At 55.8% G+C, this 17,824-nt stretch overlaps 1 protein-coding gene across 1 annotated transcript; it reads left to right on the forward strand.

Moving 5' to 3' along the window:
- Positions 1 to 5,543: 5,543 nt before the first annotated feature.
- Positions 5,544 to 16,703, forward strand: TXN2 (thioredoxin 2). Its single transcript, XM_004700308.2, has 5 exons — positions 5,544 to 5,644; positions 6,426 to 6,691; positions 9,572 to 9,695; positions 15,956 to 16,076; positions 16,453 to 16,703. The coding sequence occupies exons 2-4, from the start codon at positions 6,426 to 6,428 to the stop codon at positions 16,067 to 16,069; spliced, it is 504 nt and encodes a 167-aa protein (XP_004700365.1). The 5' UTR covers positions 5,544 to 5,644; the 3' UTR covers positions 16,070 to 16,076; positions 16,453 to 16,703.
- The last annotated feature ends 1,121 nt before the right edge of the window (positions 16,704 to 17,824 follow it).

Raw genomic sequence — 17,824 nt, forward strand, 5'->3', positions numbered from 1 at the left:
GTACAGATAGGAACTGGAAATACAGGGAATCCAGGACAGATGACCCCTTCAGGACCAGTGCCAAGAGTGGCAATACTAGCAGGGTGGAGGGAGGGTGAGGTAGTGAGGGGGAACCGAATGTGACCTCCTCCCTGGGGGACGGACAACAGAAAAGTGAGTGAAGGGAGACATCGTACAGTGTAAGACATGACAATAATAATTTATAAATTATCAAGGGTTCATGAGGGAGGGAGGAGTTTGGAGGAAGGGGGAAAAATGAGGAGCTGATGCCAAGGGCTTAAGTGAAGAGCAAATGTTTTGAGAATGATGAGGGCAACAAATATATAACTGTGCTTTACACAACTGATGTACGTATGGATTGTGATAAGAGTTGTATGAGCCCCCAATAAAATGATTAAAAAACATGTCCGTGGAAAAACAGAAGAGATCATGGAATTTTCCCATGAACTTTTTGAAGTCCCCTCCTGCCTCTACGTAGCAACAATAAATATTTCACAAAACATGGCCTGCTCTTCACAACATGCACTACACTCTGATTATTTTCAAAATGGTGGTGGTTGTTGTTTGTTTTTCTTTTGGGTGGTGAAGGCACACAGCCTTATGTCATTTCAACACTCTCTACACATGGGCCTTCCTCAAACTGTTCCACTATGCTCCTCCTCCTCCTCTGATCGTTGCCCCCACCGTTGGCTCAAACTCACTGACACTCACGCTTCTCGTACCTTGTGAGTTGCACTCACGTTTTTATTTTTTATTTTTTTTATTTTTGTTTATTTTATTTTTTTAAACCTTTTGTTAGGGGCTCATACAACTGTTATCGCAATCCATACACACATCAATTGTGTAAAGCGCATCTGTACATCATTCTCAAAACATTTTCTCTCCATTTAAACCCCCAGCATTAGGTCCTCATTTTTCCCCTCCCTCCCCGCTACCCCCTCTGTCATGAGCCCTTGATAGTTTATAAATTGTTATTTTGTCATATCTTGCCCTGTCCAACGTCTCCCTTCACCCACTTTTCGGTTGTCTGTCCCCCAGGGAGGAGGTCACATATAGTTCCTTGTAATCGTAATCAGTTCCCTCTTTCCTACCCACTCTCCCTTTACCCTCCCGCACTCACGTTTTGTTTGCAATGTCTATGTGGTTATGGAAGGGGCAGTGTGCTGAGAGCAAATGCAGGCATTGATAAAGCAGTCCTCATTGTAAAATGATAAAGACGGCTGGCTTCCTGTGGCTTTTTAAGTTCCCTTGTTGATCTCCACCTTCCCCAACCCAAAAGGACAGTTGCCTGGATTCAGAGACTGCAAACAGCATTCCTTCGTGGAAGTAGAATAACAAGCGAAAGGTGGGGGAAGCCAGCCCCCCACAACTAATCCCGGGTTCGGTAGGCTCAATTGTATGGTTCAGATATATAAAGATTATAGAAAAGTCATAGAGAATAGGGAGAGATGGAGAGAGTAAAATAAAGAAGTCAGACACATTTCATGGTAGCATGCTCACCTCCTAGATTTATTGCTGACCCAGGCTTATATATCCTTGGGGGCGTGCATGCCCCCTAATTACACGTAATGAAATACATCACAGGAAGGGGTTGTACAATAGGCAACACAAGCAATAGGAGGGGGATATACAATGGGCATAAGCATAACAGGAAGGAGATGAACTAGGGGTATACACATAATAGGAAGGGTAGGGACTAGGGGTATACATGTGACAAGAAGGGCAGACCCTAGATTCATGATGGCAGCCTAACCTTGGTCACCCTTGAGTGGGCTTGACCTCCCTGCATTCTCCTTTGGGGAAACAATGTACTACTATCCTTATCAGAAGGGAGTGGGCCCTACTTAGGGTGGGGCAGACTATACAGTCTGATTGCTCTAGATGGCTAATAACCCTTATGGAGAGTAAGTTCTGACCTGCTTTCATTGACCTCCAAGTGTATAGTCATTAACCATGTATAGCAAGCAGCTAAGTTTGGCATATATTTCGGGGAGACAACTTGGAAGAAATCTTTCTGTTTCCCACAGAAAGGAATTGGTACAGTAGGAAAGCTCACTTGATTTCTTTTGTTAGGGTTTCTGGTGAATTATATGATATGTACTCCAGAGGCAATGATGACCTGAAAAAAATAAATAAATAAACCTTCACTGCCTTGAACCCAGGCCAATCACAGCAACTCCACAGGACAGGGCCGAACTGTCCCTGTGGGTTTCTTTGACTGCTAACTCTTTATGGGGGCAGAAAGCCTTGTTTTTCTCCCTCAGAGCAGTTGGTGGTTTCAAACAGGGAGCCACTGCATGGCCATCAGGCCTCCTACAGGCACGATGTGGGCATGCGCTGCTTACGAAGTCATGAGATCGGCTTAGTTCATTTGGTGATTTCAACATCTCTGTCTAAAATGTTCTCATGTTGTTCTGAAGTTAATCACAAGCCACTAAATTGATTTCAGGCTCCACTGGCCTCAGAACGAATCGTCAGTCACAAGCAGCAGCAACTTTGTCCTGATTCCACGCTGCCTGTCCCAGCTTCCTCGCCTCTGCGCTCCTGTGCCCTAAGGCCGACCTAGTCCTGGTCAGCTGTGGCTGGGCAGGCACAGGGGCCCCTGTGTAGTCTGTGCCCTGGGCTCAGCCCTCTCTGTGTGTCTCTCAAGCTCTCTGATTGCAGAGGGAAGAGGATACCTCCATTCATCAGAGGGCATGCCAACCCTCACCCCCACAGCCCCTCTGTGAGGAAGCAGCCTTTCTCCCCATTTCTCAGATGAGATGTCAGAGGCCAACAGGCACGAAGCAACTACGGTTGCAGAACAAACAGGAATGGCCATCCTTTGTAACTCAGGAGCTGAAGTAAGCAGAGAAATTGCCTCTCCAGAAATTGCTGTGGGAACGCTGAATAGGATTAATAGGCGGTTCTGGAAGAGAAAGTGCTGAAGACGCAGAAAAACAGACAAGAAAATGAACAGCGTAGAAGCGCCCCTGCCAGATGGTGGCTGGCATGAGCAGCGACAGCTGCACGGAACCATGCTGACCTCAGGGGGGCTGGGGAGCAGCCAGCAGCCTGCGTGGCTCGCCATTGGTAGCTCCAGTCCTACCAGGCCAGGGGCTGCAGCTAAGGGGTCAGGCAGAGTGGGAAGGCCAATGGACAAGGGTGTTTTTATTGAGTAGAAGGCTGACATGGGTGCTGGTGGCCAGGGGGTGTGGCCCTATCCCAAGGATTTCCTCACTCCGGAGAGGAGGGTTCCTACCCAGCTGGACAAAGGACACATAATAGCATGAGGTGGCCAAGATGAGGGCAGTGATTTTGGGAGGGACAATGGGGTCATGTCATGTGCTGGGTCAGGGTCTCAAGATTCTATCTGAGTTCTCTGCTCTCTTGTTCACCCATTCATCACTGAGCACCTCTGGGTGCTCCAAGCCCTGTGCAAAGCAGTGGAGACAGGCGGGGCCTCCAGGATCTCACAGTATAGTGAGGAGTGGGGAAGAAACGGGCACCCCAAATGCAGTAGGCTGAATGGTAGATGTGCAGAGGGGCCTATTTCCACCTCTCCGGGAGGTCAAAGGGATTTCCCGAGAGGATGCCCTAGCTGTTATCTAAGGACTGGCAGTATTTTTTCAGATGGAGAGTGGAGGGGAGGGCCTTCATGTCACACGAAGCAGCAGCCACAAAATGCAGGGATGAGCCAACTCTGGATCTGTGGCTCCAGGGGCTGAGAAATGGAGATGGAAATCCAGCTCTGCCACTCCCCTGCTTCATGACCTCCAACGAGTCATGTGACCTCTCAACTGCAAACCACTCCCTGAGACACCCAAAGATCTTAGGTTTCCTGGGCATCAATGGCCCTCAGCACGGGAGCAGTAGTGAGGATGGCACAGGGCCAGGCAGTGTTTCATCCTGTTGTGCACGGGTGCTATGCATCAGAGCCATCCCAGCGAGCCCTCGTAGTGCAATGCTTACGCCCTCACCTGTTAACAGAAAGGTTGGTGAGTTGAGCCCACTAGCGGTCTCAGAGAGAACGCCCTGGTGGTCAGTTCCTGCAAAGCTGACAGCTCAGAAGCTCCGTGGGGCATTTCTGGAGAGGGAATCATAGTACTGGGCTTGGTTTGCTTTGCTTTATTGAGCAGGCTCCGGCCAGGCTGGGGAGAAGAGGGCACCAGGGAAGCAGCATATGGAGATAAGTTGAAAACAGATACTGATGAGAAGGGATGAAAGAGTTAACCCTTGTTAGTCAAATACTAGAAAGATAACGTGACTTAAAATTTAGTTTGTTAAAAATCCAACCTGTAGGGTGGGGAAGGGAGAGGGAAAGAGGAGCTGATACCAAAGGCTCAAGTAGAAAGAAAATGTTTTGGAAATGATGATGGCAGCATATGTACACAACTGAATTATGGATTGTCATAAGATCTGTAAGAGCCCCCCAATAAAATGATTAATTAAAAAAAATCCAACACATAGAAGCCCCCTCCCTTGCAATCTGTGACAGCATGACAGAGTTGCATTTTACTGTAACCCTTTGTTAAACGAAATCCCTCACTCTACCTTTGCTGTAAAAGACTCTCAACTTCTGTTTCCTCAAAGAGGCTGGTCTCTCTCCCACTGATAGCCCCCTTCTCAGTACGGCAATGTTCCTCTACTGGCTTCCTTTACTTCTCTCCGTCCTTTCCCTCCCTTCTTTTTAATCCTTTTCGAATAAAGTCTGCCTTGCCTAACAATTTCTGACAACTAATCATGGAGGTGAAAAGGCAAAGGTGGGGAGTGGGGTGGGGGTAGGCGGAGGCGCCAGGCCAATGCAGATTCACAGACGACCGCCCCTTTCCTGGAGTTTCAAAAGCAAGTGCCCAACATATCACCATCACGGTGCATCAGCATTCACCTGCCATCACCATAAGTCTTGTCGGGCCCCAGCACCCCAACATCCCCAACGAGGCATGACAAGCCCCGCCATGCGTGTCACTTGTTGGGACACCGAGCCACGAGGGGCAGACCGAAAAAGGTCATAAAAGCGAGTGTGACACAAGACGATCGCAAACAGACCTCTTAACCCTCAGTCAAACTCCTTTTCTCGCTAAGGAGCATTTGGAAGAGTCTAACCCTCAGTTGTTTCCAAAAGCCACTGAAAGAAAAGAAGGCCGAGGAACTGGGCGGAGCTTGCTGGCCATCAAAACAAACTCAACCCCACACTAACTCGCGGACCATCAAAAACGCTACACGCTCACCCCCAGCTCCTTTTACAGACACTTCCCCTCTGCCCCGCCTCCTTCCAGTCTCTTCCGGCCCCTCCTCTTGGGCCCGCCCACCTCTTCCGGTCCTTCCTCTTGAATCCGCCCATACTTCCGGTCCCTCCTCTTGGACCCGCCCACCTCTTCCGGTCCTTTCTCTTGAATCCGCTTATACTTCCGGTTTCTCCTCTCGGGTCCGTTCGCCTCTTCTGGTCTCACCCAAAAGACCCGCCCCTCTTTGCGTCTCTCAACAGGACTTTCTCCCACCGTCCCCATTGGCAGGAAATCCCAGCCGTCCCTTCAGGGCGCGGAGAGACGTGCCGCTCCCGGAAATGACGCAAAAGGCCCGCCCCTGAGGAAGTGACGGCGGGAGTGCCCTTGACGGGCGGGGAGGGCCGGGCAGTGCGTCCCTCCGCTCGCGCTGCTGGGAGGTAGGCGGCCCGTGGCGGGTGGCCCGGCTGGTGTCGCGCCTGAGCACGCTGCGGGCGCGCTGCTGCGCGGGCAGGCGGCCGAGTGGGCAGGGGCCCCGGGTGTGTGGGGGGCGGGGGCTTGACCCTACGGCCAGGTGGGATCCCGGGTGGCGTCTTATGCCCTGTTCCCTTCATGCACATGTCCCTTCCCAATTAGCTCCCCTCCGCGCTCCCGTTGTTGTGCCTTTTCGTTCCCCCTTGAAACGCTGCGGATCCCCTTTCCTGGTCCTTGGATGGTCCCGTTACAAATACGTTGTAATACAAAATCGACAGGATGACTTTGTAAGCAGCCTTGAGTTCCCGTGTTAGCCGTCCTTTCATAGTTGGGTTGCTTTGGACATGCAAACCTCCCCGGGCCTCAAATTCCTTATCTCTAAAGCGGGCAGGATCACAGCTTGTCCAAGTGGAGGGCGTTAGAAGCTGGGAAGCCTTCTAGGCAAGTCTCTGGCAGTTTCTCTGACTGTGGCGGGACTAATGCCTGTTAATACTGTCTCCTCCCTCCTTCTGTCTCTTGTAATTGCGCTTATATCCTGATTTTTCCCTGTTGTCAACCCAGTTTTTCTTCCTGGCTTGCCCCTCCTTGCCTTTGTTTCTCAGTCCTCCCTGTCCTCTCCAGAAACTGCCTGCCTTCTCTTCCTCAGTGCTTCCCTGCAGGACTCCTGGGACCCAGTCTTCCCCAACAGCTTGCTTTTGGGGGCGTGTTGGCGACTGTCCCCGCTCTCCCATCCTCTTCCCCTCACAGATGGCGCAGCGACTTCTCCTGAGGAGGTTCCTGGCCTCGGTCATCCCCAGGAAGCCCCCTCAGAGTCGGTGGGCACCCCTCACCTCCGGGGCCCTCCAGATCCCACAGGGCCCTCCAGGTGGCCCGGCAGCAGCAGCACGCAGCCCCGCCCAGACCATCCACACCTCTAGAGCCTGCGCCACCACCTTTAATGTCCAGGATGGGCCTGATTTCCAAGACCGAGTCGTCAACAGTGAAACCCCAGTGGTGGTGGATTTCCACGCACAGTGAGTCTGGGGGGGCGGTGCATGGAAGACCAGTCTCTCACTCACTCAGAGGTTTCCTGGACACTTCATGTCCCAGGACCAGGCTTGACCTTCTGGCAAGACATTGTCCTGCTCTCAGGGAGTATGCAGGCCAGTAGGAAGCAGGCGGTCTGGGTGGCACCCTACTCAGGGCAGCCCCATTTACCAGTGAGCAAAGCGTGACGTCCCATTCTGATCCGTAGGGCTCTTTCGGGGGATCATTTTTGGGGTGTAGATCGCCAGGCCTTGCTTCCTACTCCGTCTTAGTCTGGAAGATCCTCTGAAACCTGTCCTGCAGCCTGCCAGTCTCCCCTGGCCAATGGGAGGTGGCTGTGCATGGGGTGCAGTGGCCAGTTCTTCCAGCGGGAAGATGAGAAGTCTGCCCCCAGGGAGCCGACTGGTAAACACTGTGAGGCTCACGGTTCGATGTTCCTGCTGGGACAGACTGACATTTTGTGTGTCACTGTCCCAATGGCTCAGAGGCCTCTTCAGCCTGGCCCAAAGCAGGCAAGAGAGGACTAGGGCAGTGTCTGGCCTAGAGTTGCATAGGCCAGTTCCTGGCCCTTTAAATAAGTTGTTTCATTGTAACATTTTGTTGCTAACACTGCCACAAAGTTACCCTGACACCACAGGGGTGTCCTAGCTCAGGGATGGGCAAGTGTTTCTAGTCAGTGCTACATTTATGTGTTTTCAAAACTCAGCTCACTGGCATGAAGTCAGTTCTGACTCATAGCGACCCCATAGGACCCAGTAGGGCTGCCCTTGTGAGTTTGTGAGACTGTTCACTCTCTGGAGAGAATTAGAAAGCCTTGTCTTTCTTCCTCAGTGCGGCTGGTGGTCTCAAACTGCTGACCTTCTGGCAGCAGTCCAACACGTAACCACTACCACCAAGGCTCCTTTTTTCATGTGTTTTATGGGTATCGAAATGCCTGTGGAGGCAATGGTTGAGTTGTCTGTCAAGGTCAGCAGTTCAAACCCACCATGGGGGGTGGGGGGAATGTGACTCTGCTCTCGTCAAGAAGGTGGCCTTGGAAACCCTGGGGGCTGTTCCACGCTGTCCTGCAGAGTCGCCGAGTCTGAGTCAACTGGACAGCAGCAGGTTAAACACCTGTGACCTGAGGATTTGTAGACCGGCCTTCATCTAGAGACCTCTGAGGCCCAGCTGGAGAAATGAACCTGAGTAGCCTGAGTCAGAGGCAGGCAGATCCGGGCTCATCCTGGCCAGCTTCTCTGACTCCCCCCACTGCCTTGGGCAGGCCAGTTGGCCTTGAGCCTCCCTCCCTTCCCCCGGGGATGGCAGGCAAGGTCTTGCAGGCGGGGTTTTTCAGTGATGAGTGGTTAGTTGTTGACAGTGTTCAGGGTCCTTGGGGTATGGCAGGTTTCCCACATGAGGGCTCTCGCAGGTGTGGGTTGGCTTGTCCAGGACGGGGCACTATCTTTGGTGCCACGTGTGGAGAGATGACAGTGGAGTGCCTCTCTTGAGGAACTTACCACCAGGGCCAGCTGGACGGGTCCCGGGTGTTCAGGCTGTGGGGTCTGATGGCCCGAGGCTGAAGGGACCAACTTTGGACACAACCTCAGGTCACAATCCCAGCCAGGCTGCTCACCAGCTCTGTGACCTTGGACCTGTTTTGAAACTTGTGTGGACTTGGGCTTTGCAGAGTAGCCTTTCTCTTCCATGCAGGCTTGAGGGCTGGCACAGTATTGGGTGGTTCCATTTAAAGGAGAAAGCTGAGAGAGGCAGAAGGAGCCCTGGTGGCATAATGGGGGTGCTAACCATAAGATCAACAGTTCGAAACCACCAGCGGGCTCATGAATGAAAAGTGAGGCTTTCTACTTCTATAAAGGATTGACAGTCCCAGAAACCCACAGAGGCAGTTCTGCTCTGTCCTGTAGGGTCACTGAGTGGGAATGGCCTCGTCAGTGGTGAGTGAGCAGGCAGATGTTTACAGACCTGGGGGGTGATGGGAGCTACTGGGGTGGTTAGGGGAGAGCCCATAAGGGGACTTGCTGCTGAGGAGCAGCTGAGCTGCTGCTCAGGGTGGTGGGAAAGGTGGGGGAGGGGTGTTGGTTGTGATGAGCACGGTTGGTGCTGAATGGCACACGTGAAGAATGGCGAAACGCCAAGTAGTTTGGTCTTGTTGTCACCCCCCAGTCACAGCCACCTCTGAGGACAGCAGAACTGCCTCTGTGGGTTCCCCAGGCCACAGTCTGCACGGGAGGGAACACATGGACATGGGGAGTCTTCTCAGGCGGAGCTGGTAGGGGTGGTTTCAAACCGCCAACCTTTGGGCCAGCAGCCAAGCTCTTAACCGTTTCGCCACCCGTGCTCCGTAAGGTTTTGTTGCCTCCGTAATTGGCGCAGTTGGGGGTGAGGCTCCGCTGGGAAGACTGAACGTTCTAGCCACTCCTGGGCCTAGAGCCCCTGCCCCGGTCCCAAGTCCTAGTGGCATCTGAAATAACAGTGTATGAAGCGGCTTGAGTTGCCTTAGCCCATGCTGCATGGCACCCCTTCCCATGAACACACGTAGCCGGGACAGGCAGCTGACTGGAGAGGAGCCTCACCTTGAACTCTGCCCTTTCCCATCAGATCCCGTGCTTCTCAGCCACAGTGGGTTTGGGGATGTATTTTGTAATCAGTGAGCTCACTCGGGCCTCTCTGGAAAGGGCCTGTGTGTTAGAAGATAGCTCCTGGGGCAGTGGCCCAGGTGCCAGTCCCTGGCACTAGCAGTTGGTTGATAGGCCTTGTAGGTCAGTGTCTCAACACTGGACTGAGCAAAAGAGGCAGCTGGGTAGGGGAAGGGCAGAGGGGCAGCAGATGGGGGTGGGTGTGCTCAAGGCAGATACGCTACACCTCCCCAGGTGGTGCGGCCCCTGCAAGATCCTGGGCCCAAGGCTGGAGAAGGCAGTGGCCAAGCAGCACGGGAAGGTCCTGATGGCCAAGGTGGACATCGATGACCACACAGACCTCGCCATTGAATATGAGGTATGGCGGGGTCGCCACGGAGCAGCCAGGAGGAGGGGCATCTTGGGACTACAGGCCAGCTGGAGTGGGGATTTCTGTCCCTCTTCCCCATGGGCTATAGGGAACAGAAGAGGCACTGGTTGATCAGTCGGTCAGTCCGAGTGCAGAGGTTTGACTGGACAGAGCAGACTTCATGAGCAGGGAGCCCCCTTTCCCCAGGAGATGAGCCTGTCCCTAGACCATGTCGTTAGGCTCCTTTGCGTTTGGACTGCCAGGGGTGTCGCCAAAGGGGAAGGTCCGAACAGCTGCCCGTCACTTGGGCAGTGGCTTGGATTGGCTGCTGCTGACTCACGTCTGCGTTGTGTGGGCCACTGGGACATATCCCGCCATTCAGCCAGTCCCCAGAGTTGTCTGTCTATGGTAAAGCTCTGTTTTCTGTGAACGGTTAAGTTCAAGGGCTGGGGTGGGCTACTCTTTTAACGTGTGTGGCCCATGGCAATAGTTCCCTGAGTCTTGGGACACTGGGACCCACCATCCTTCCTCCAATCGTTTGTCCACCTGTTGAGCACACTGTCACTGGAGCCCCTGGGTACCACACATCCTTACTTCCATGGTTCTGACCGAATACAGTGGGCCCTCAACAGGTAGACAGTGGCTCTCGTTGCTGGGTGGGGTGGAGGGGGCAAAGGCTCACCCCAAGGCCCTCCAAACAGAGCAGAAAGGCTGGGCTGATGGTCTGCAGGGGGTTTGGAGCGGGCATGTAGCCAACACTCACTGAGAGTTCCCTAGATGCCAGGTTCCAGGCTCTGGGCGGAGGGCTTACCAGAAAGCCACCCCCCTCCCACCCCACCCGCTCCAGTGGGCAGCGTGGAGTGGTTCCGTGGTGTCTCTGAGACTTAGTCCACATGGGGTAGACTGCCACTGCTAGCTCCTGCACAGCAGTTGGTGGGCTTGACCCCTAGACCCTCCAATTGGCAATGCGACACTTTACCCAGGCTCCTCTGAGGCTGTGTGGTGAGCAAAGCAGACGACCCTGCCCCCTGGGGCCTGCACGCTAGGGTTAGGTGAGACAGGGCCCTTTTCTCCCTCGGAGACCAGAGGATTGATGGTGTGGACACCAAGGAAGAAAGGGGAGGCGCTCTGCTTCCGTCAAGGTCAAGGTTGCTGCTGCTATTAGGTGCCCTTTAGCCAGTGCTGACCCACAACGACCTTATTCACAGCGCAGTGAAGCGCCAACCCCGGCCCAGCACCGTACCCACAGTTGGTCTTATGCTCGAGCCGTTTGCCCTCCAGGAACTGCTCTTTGCTGACAGCATGTCCCAAGTGTGTGAGGCAAAGAGACTGCCCCATGGGGTTGAATCACCTCAATGGCAGGGAGTTTGTGTCTCCCCGCGGCCCTGGGACCAGAGATGCTCTGAGAGTTAAGGGGTGTGGGCATAGCCTACAAAACCATTGTGCACAAACAGACAGAGGGTAGGACCTGACTATGGGCCGCTGGCCCCTGTTTGTGATCAGAGGAGGCTTCGGAGAGCACCCCTTTGGGGCAGCATGGAGGCAGGGACTTTCTCTGTAAGGCAGCATTTCTCAACCTGTGTGTTGAGACCCCTTAGGGGGTCGAACGAAACGACCCTTTCACAGGGGTCCTTAAGATCATCAGAAAACACATAAATATTTCACAATATATAATTATATATTGTTTTCTGATTAATCATTATGCTTTAATTATGTTCGATTTGTAACAATGAAAATACATCCTGCATTTCAGATATTTACATTATAGTTCCTAGCAGTAGCAGCAAAATTACAGTTGTGAGGTAGCAACGAAAATAATTTTATGGTTGGGGTCACCACAACATGAGCAACTGTATTAAAGGGTTGCGGCGTTAGGAAGGTTGAGAAGCACTGTTGTAAGGTCAGGGCTGGCTAGGAAGCTGGGCGCCTGGAATCTGAAGGTGGGAGGGCAGGAAGGCATGAGGGAACCAGTCGAAGCAAGTTCAGGTGCAAAGGCCCGGCAGGCAGATCGTGAGTTCCCTGGCCCAGATGCAGAGCGCTCTGGAGGAGGGCGGGGCTGGGAGACCCTGTGGGAGAGCTCACGGTCTTGGAGAGGAGGAAATGAGGAAACGCTGGCTGCGGCAAGCAGCCCCAGAGAAGGACCAAGACATGCAGGCAGAGGCCCCGGAGAAGCAGCCTTTGCCGCAGGGAGGGCTGCCTCATCGCAGGGCCAGGCTGGCCTCATGGGCACGACTGGTCACTGGTTTTAAAACTCAGAGGAGCTCATCCCAAGTCCAGATGTCTGGTCTCACACATCTGGTTCTGGCCACGTGAGTCATCACTGGTGGGCACTCACAACTGAGCTCCCGCTCACCAGGGACCCTGGTGGCCCTCAGCACCAGCGGTGGTCCCACTGGACCGTGCCTAGTGGCAGGATCTTCCGGGGTTCCAGGCTGGGTGACCCCTGGGCCTGTGTGGACCCAGCTGGGTGTCCTCTGGCAACAGTGTGGCAGAGGGTGGAGGGACAGCACAAGCCAATCACCAGGGCCTGGGAGGTGGCCGTGGCCAGAGAGAGATGGGCACAAGCAGTCTCCAGGACATGCCTTCCAAGGTCCACGAGGCCCATGCAGAGGGGAGCCCCTGGCTTTCAGAACCGGAACCCCCAGTATGGACTTCCTGCACAGCTGGCTCCAGAGGCTCAGGTAGTGTCTGCAGGGGTCATTTCTGCCTGCCAGCTCTTCTTTCGGCCCGTGTGGTCTCGGGGTCTCCCAACTGGAGGCAGCCCTGGTTCGAGTCAGCTGAGCTGGTCTCCCCGAGAGGGCCCTTGTTCCTTCTTTGAGCTTGGAGTCCAGGCTCAGAAAACCAGCACACGATGGAGGCCTGGCTGCCACCCAGTTCCTTCGGCAGGCATCTGGGTGGGAAGGAGGCAGGGATGCCACCACCCAAAGGACAGGCAGGGTCTCCTCCCCGCTTCAGCAATGCTTCAGGCAGGCAGAGCCACTAGGCAGCCAGTGCTGGGATCCCTGCAGTGAGCCCCACACCAGTCCACCCAGGGGACATACTGAGGCCTCCTGGGCCAGTGAGTGACTGGTTTTCAAAGCTCTCCCCCTGACCGACCCCTTGGGAAAGGGCGGACTTAGTCAACCCTTTGCAGGCCCCGTGCCTAAGGGTCTGCAGGTGGTGTGACCAAGGGCTGGGCGATGGGGCCTCCATGGCATGACTGACTACGGGCCAAGAGTGGTGAGGACAGGCAGGGATGCAGCACCAACCCATACCCTGCCCTTCCTTTCCTTCCCACCTGCTCCCCTGAAGACGTTCCTCCCAGACCTGAGTGTGGCCCTCGTCAGTCTCTGAATGGTAGGGGTCTTGGTGAAGGAATGGCTTTACTTACACTCCCCCAGACCCTCCTGTCTCCCACACCACACTCTAGGTCTCCAGCCTCTGCCCACCTTTGAATTCCCCCTGTCCCACGCCCACCCCCACCCCCGCCCCCACTGTCTCCCTGCTCCTCCACAGGAGGGGCGCAAAGTCCCCCTGGACTGAAGCATGCGTGTCCAGCCTGTTAGTAGTTTCTTGCAAGGAGCGGGTTCTGTTCCTGCCTCCTGCTCCATCCTCCTGAAGGCTCGCTCGGCCTTCCTGGCCACTCTTGGGGGACGGATGATGGCGGGCCCATGGCGCTCTCCTCAGAGCTGTGCTTTCGGCCTTCTGCCCAGAGGGTTGCCCGTTTATCAAAGTGAGTGCACCGTGAAAAGCCACCATTCTCAGCTGAGTCAGGAAGCCCTGGTCACCGACACAGCTCCCTCCGGGACGTCCTGGCAGCATCGTCAGACCCCACTTCACTGCGCCCCTCAGTCGTGGAGCCCTCACTCAGCCTCGCGGCCTCGGTCTTCTGACTGAGTCGGAAGTGGGCCGATGCCAACCCTCTCGGAGCCCCGTGAGCAGTAGCCATGACCGGGTCTTTTCTGACTCCCTGCCCCACTGCTTGTATTTAAGGGAACCTTGAATCGCATGAAGGCAGTTTTAGAGCCTTTATTAGATTCTGGTTTTCATCCATGTTGACTGACTGCAGGATCAGGCATGTGGTAGCCGTGTACAGTGCTTGTTTGGGGAATCTTTATCCTCATTGCATTTCCTGGGCAACCGCACTTGGATTTGGTCTGGGACGTTCCTGTTTCCTCTGGCGCAGCCGGCTGGCTTTGTGGAGAGAGCTGGTGTGAATTCTACATCTGGTGTCCCCATCTCCTTCATGGCAAACTTCCGAATCTCCTGAGTGCCCACGGACATGCATGTGGAGGGTGTCCTCTCTGGTAACTACTGCGTTGGTAGCCCAGCAGCCCTTCTCACCGCCCTTGGGCACCATAGTGACTGGAGAAACGACAGCATCTTTTTCTCGGCTCTGCTTCTGCGCTAAACTGAGGTGCCCCACCAAACCCCTGGTCCCTTACAGCAGGGGGAATGGGACCAGACGAGTGACTGGTGGTCACACCGGGGCAGTGGGTGGGCAGCAGCGATTGGCTGAAGCCACACACCTTCCCAAATCTCCAATTCTCAGCTGTTCACAGCAGGGAACATACGACCCCTCCTCTCTGGCAGGTCCACCAGGAGGGGCAGGCCCACCAGGAGGGACCTCCCAGCACCCAGAGAGAAGCTGGGTCTTTGGTGCACCCTAGCCCAAGCAATGGTTTGAGTGCCTGCTGTAAACCTAGACATCCTAGTGTCCCCATAACAGTCACCACCAGGCCTCGGGTGTCTTGACTTGCACCTGCCTGCTGTCTGCCTGCCCGAATCCCTATGGCTGCATGGACTGGACAGGCACGGCATGTGGACAGGATGGGCATGGCAGTGTGAGTACATATGTGTTTGCATTTGTGAGGAAGACACCCCTGTTGGGCTGTATACCCTCAGAGCCTCCACCTGCTGGAGACACCACCACCCCTGCACACAGAGCAGGGGTTGAGTGAGGACCGGAAGCAGCAGGGCAGGACAGGGAACCCAGATGCACTCGGTTGGGAGCCTTGTGCTTCTGGTGAGAACTGCCAGCATTGAGGCGCCTGACTGCCTTTACTGGCCACTAGAGGGCGCGGGAGGCTAGAACACAGAAGGCCGGGCCTTACTGCAGGCAGGTGGAGGCACTTGCTGGGCCCTCGGTCCTTTGCAGCCCGCCCTCCCCTCGCCAGAGCCCAGGACAGACAGGAGCACAGGGCAGCAAGCAGTGACATGTGCGTCCTGGTCAGCCAGCTGGCACACACACTGAGAAGTGTGTCTGCTCTCACCAGGACAGGCCCATAAGGGCCTGGACATTTCCCACTGTGTGGGTGGTGGCCTGGCCCTGTCTGCACATCTTTCTTTACAAACTCAAGCTGCACCCTGTGAACATTCTCATTCTTCACGTAGCTGGGGGACGGGGTGGCACTGGAAGCCAGTGTGAACGTGGGAGTCCTGTCATGGCCTTATAGGTAACTCGGGGGTGGGGAGAGAGAATCTGCAGTTTATCTTGTTCATGGGCATTTTCAAGGGCCTTGGGTACCTCTGAGGATGGGAGGGGACAGTGTGGCCAGGGGCTCATGTAGTCTCCTGAGGGGAACTCAGAGAGGCGGCCTTTCCCACGCCTCCCCACAGTGCCCTGAGTGGCTCTCGCGAGACCCCTTGGTGGGTTCTCACTGTACCCTGCGTGACACTGCTCGTGACCCACACGGACCCTTCCGTCCAGACACTGGCCAGCCCTGGGGAGTCAGTACGGGACAGCTTGCCCAGTGTCCCGCCAGTGTGTCAGGCAGAGGTCACGTCCCTTCTCGGGCTGTGCCAGCCTGCCGCGTGGCAGACCAGATGGCATAGCTATGGACCCGCCTGCTCAGCTGTCATTTCCAGCGGCATGAGGGGTGTGAACAGTGTCGCCAGTGGAGCATCCTGGGCTGGCCAGTGCCACTGGGTGAGGCGGGGCCTGGCTGGCCTCATAGTGGCCCAAGGCAGGCAACATCACGCTGAGCCCACCTTGTCCTCAGTAGAGGCGGTGGCTCCCGGGCCAGCATAGGCTGTCAGGGCTGGTCTCTCCCAAGTAAATGGCTACACCTTTCTCTAGATTGCTTAGCCATTTGCAGCGCACAGAGGGCAGGCGACGTTGGGTCTGCTGTGTGGAAGGTGGCTCGCTGGTAGGGCTGGGTTTGACCGCTGCCACCTGACCACGGGGCCAGTGAGCTGGCAGAGTCAGCTGCTGGAAGCCCCAGTGAAGGGACGGGGCGGAGCTTGCCTGTGGGTGACTCCACCTCTCCCATCCTGGCCCCTCCCCCCAGGTGTCTGCTGTGCCCACCGTACTGGCCATCAAGAACGGTGATGTGGTGGACAAGTTCGTGGGCATCAAGGACGAGGACCAGCTGGAGGCCTTCCTGAAGAAACTGATTGGCTGACAAGCAGGGAGGTGTCCGACAGCCCCAGGGAGGGCCGGGCCCCTATTGCCAGCTCCCCCGGCTGGCCCCTGGGGCCTGTGTCTAGGAGACATGCAAGTCCATTGAGCTGCCCAGCTGGGGGTATCTGTTGGGGGAGTGCTGCTCCTGCTGTGGACCCTGGCCAGCTATCTTCCTGGCCATTGCCCTCCAGGACTAACCAGTCCTCCCAGAAGTCCGCAGGCCAGCCTGGGACCCTCGGCCAGAAGCCCTGGTCCTCGTCTCCTTAGCCTTTCCTGATCAGAAACCAGCCCTCCTCTGCCCTTGTCTCTCCTGCTGCTCTTTCGTTACGAAAAACAAGCAAACTGGAACAGTGAGAGTAATAGGTATTCTCCCATCTTTTGTAGGTCTGTCCTAAAGAACCTTATGGCCCCTTCTGTGAAGACAGGCTCTGGTCCCCACTCTGACTCGACCCAGTCAGCACACACACCCCTCCCAGGCCCAGGGACGGAGAGCAAGCCCTGGCCGGCGGGAACCTCAGGCTCAAGTCTGCAAGGTCCCAGCACCCCTGCCCTCTGCTTCTCTGAGCAGGTGGCTCAACTGTGAACCAATCAGACCAATAAAAGGAGGGCTTGCACTGCCCACAGCTTCCCATCAATATGGACTCCCGGGACCCTCCCTCTGCTCAGCAAAGCTGCTGCCCCCGGCTTCCTGGCTGTAGCCACCAGCCTCCCCATTGCCAGCCCCTCCTTCCTCCCTCACAGGGCACAAGGGTGGTGTCCCTGCCCCTGAGACATGGCAGACAGCCCTCCAGAGCCCAAGCTCAAGACAGCCAACCCTGTACCCTCTCCCTCCTCACTGAGCCTCGGCTACACCTCAAGACCGCTAACTGGGCCCCTCACCCTGGCTCCCTGGCCCTCAGCAGTCCTCAGGAAGCCTGGCTGTCGCTCCTGTGGCCCTGCTGGGGCTTCTGACCCTTGACAGCCAGCCTAGCCAGCCTCACCCCTGGTCCCCTCCTCCCACTGACAGCAGTGGTTCCCACACCTATCCTTGACCGTCTGTGCCGTGCCCGCCCTGCGTCTATGGAGCTCCAGCCGGGGACACCAATGTTTATGTCCATGGCCGGGACTGGAGCCGAGCTGCAGCTGTGCCCTGAAGGCTGCCGGCCAGGGTCTACAGGAGGGGCAGCGTCCATAGCTGGGGGGGGAGGGGGAAGCTCGGGTCAGGTATGTGGAGACAGACAGCCCTGAACAGCACTTGCGGGGCCATGCTGGTCCTCCTCCCAGTCCCACCAGAAGCTCGCAGCTGCCTGCCCGTGGCTCATGCTGTGTGGGGCGTTATCCTGCAGGGGGCCGGGCAAGCTGGGTGTACAGAGGTTAAATAACTGTCCCACAGGCAGGCCAAGCCAGGTCCTGACGCCCCAGTCCCCGTTCCCCACCCCCTAGCGCCTTAAAAGGTGTGCCGAGCCCTTTCTGCACATGATCTCATGCGATTCCTCTCCTGTGAGGCAAGGGTTGTTTTCACATCTTGAGTGCAAGAGACCTGGCTGGAGGTTAGAGCTGAGGAGTGACAATGGCAGGTGTGAGTCCAGGTGGGCGTCAGGCCTCTGCTCCGGGTGAGTGTGGGGAAGGCCGGGGCCCAGCCCCAGCTCCTTCACCTTAAAAGGTGTGCGGTGGCCCTGAGTCACCGGCTGAGAGCCCGGCCTCACCCTGTGTGCCCATGTGACTAACTGTTCTGGAGCCGCTGGGGGCCCACTCGGCCTGCAGTGCGCCTGCAGGC

This window comes from Echinops telfairi, unplaced genomic scaffold (assembly GCF_000313985.2).
Source record: "Echinops telfairi isolate 266 unplaced genomic scaffold, ASM31398v2 ScPeMD7_2;HRSCAF=8, whole genome shotgun sequence".
NCBI lineage: Eukaryota > Metazoa > Chordata > Mammalia > Afrosoricida > Tenrecidae > Echinops > Echinops telfairi.

What these genes read in the sequence shown, in the direction of transcription:
- TXN2 (XM_004700308.2), top strand. Translation starts at nt 6,426, where the DNA reads ATGGCGCAGCGACTTCTCCTGAGGAGGTTCCTGGCCTCGGTCATCCCC. An exon ending in GTGGTGGATTTCCACGCACA is followed by an intron (nt 6,692 to 9,571) that starts GTGAGTCTGGGG and finishes ACACCTCCCCAG; the next exon opens with GTGGTGCGGCCCCTGCAAGA. An exon ending in ACCTCGCCATTGAATATGAG is followed by an intron (nt 9,696 to 15,955) that starts GTATGGCGGGGT and finishes CCCTCCCCCCAG; the next exon opens with GTGTCTGCTGTGCCCACCGT.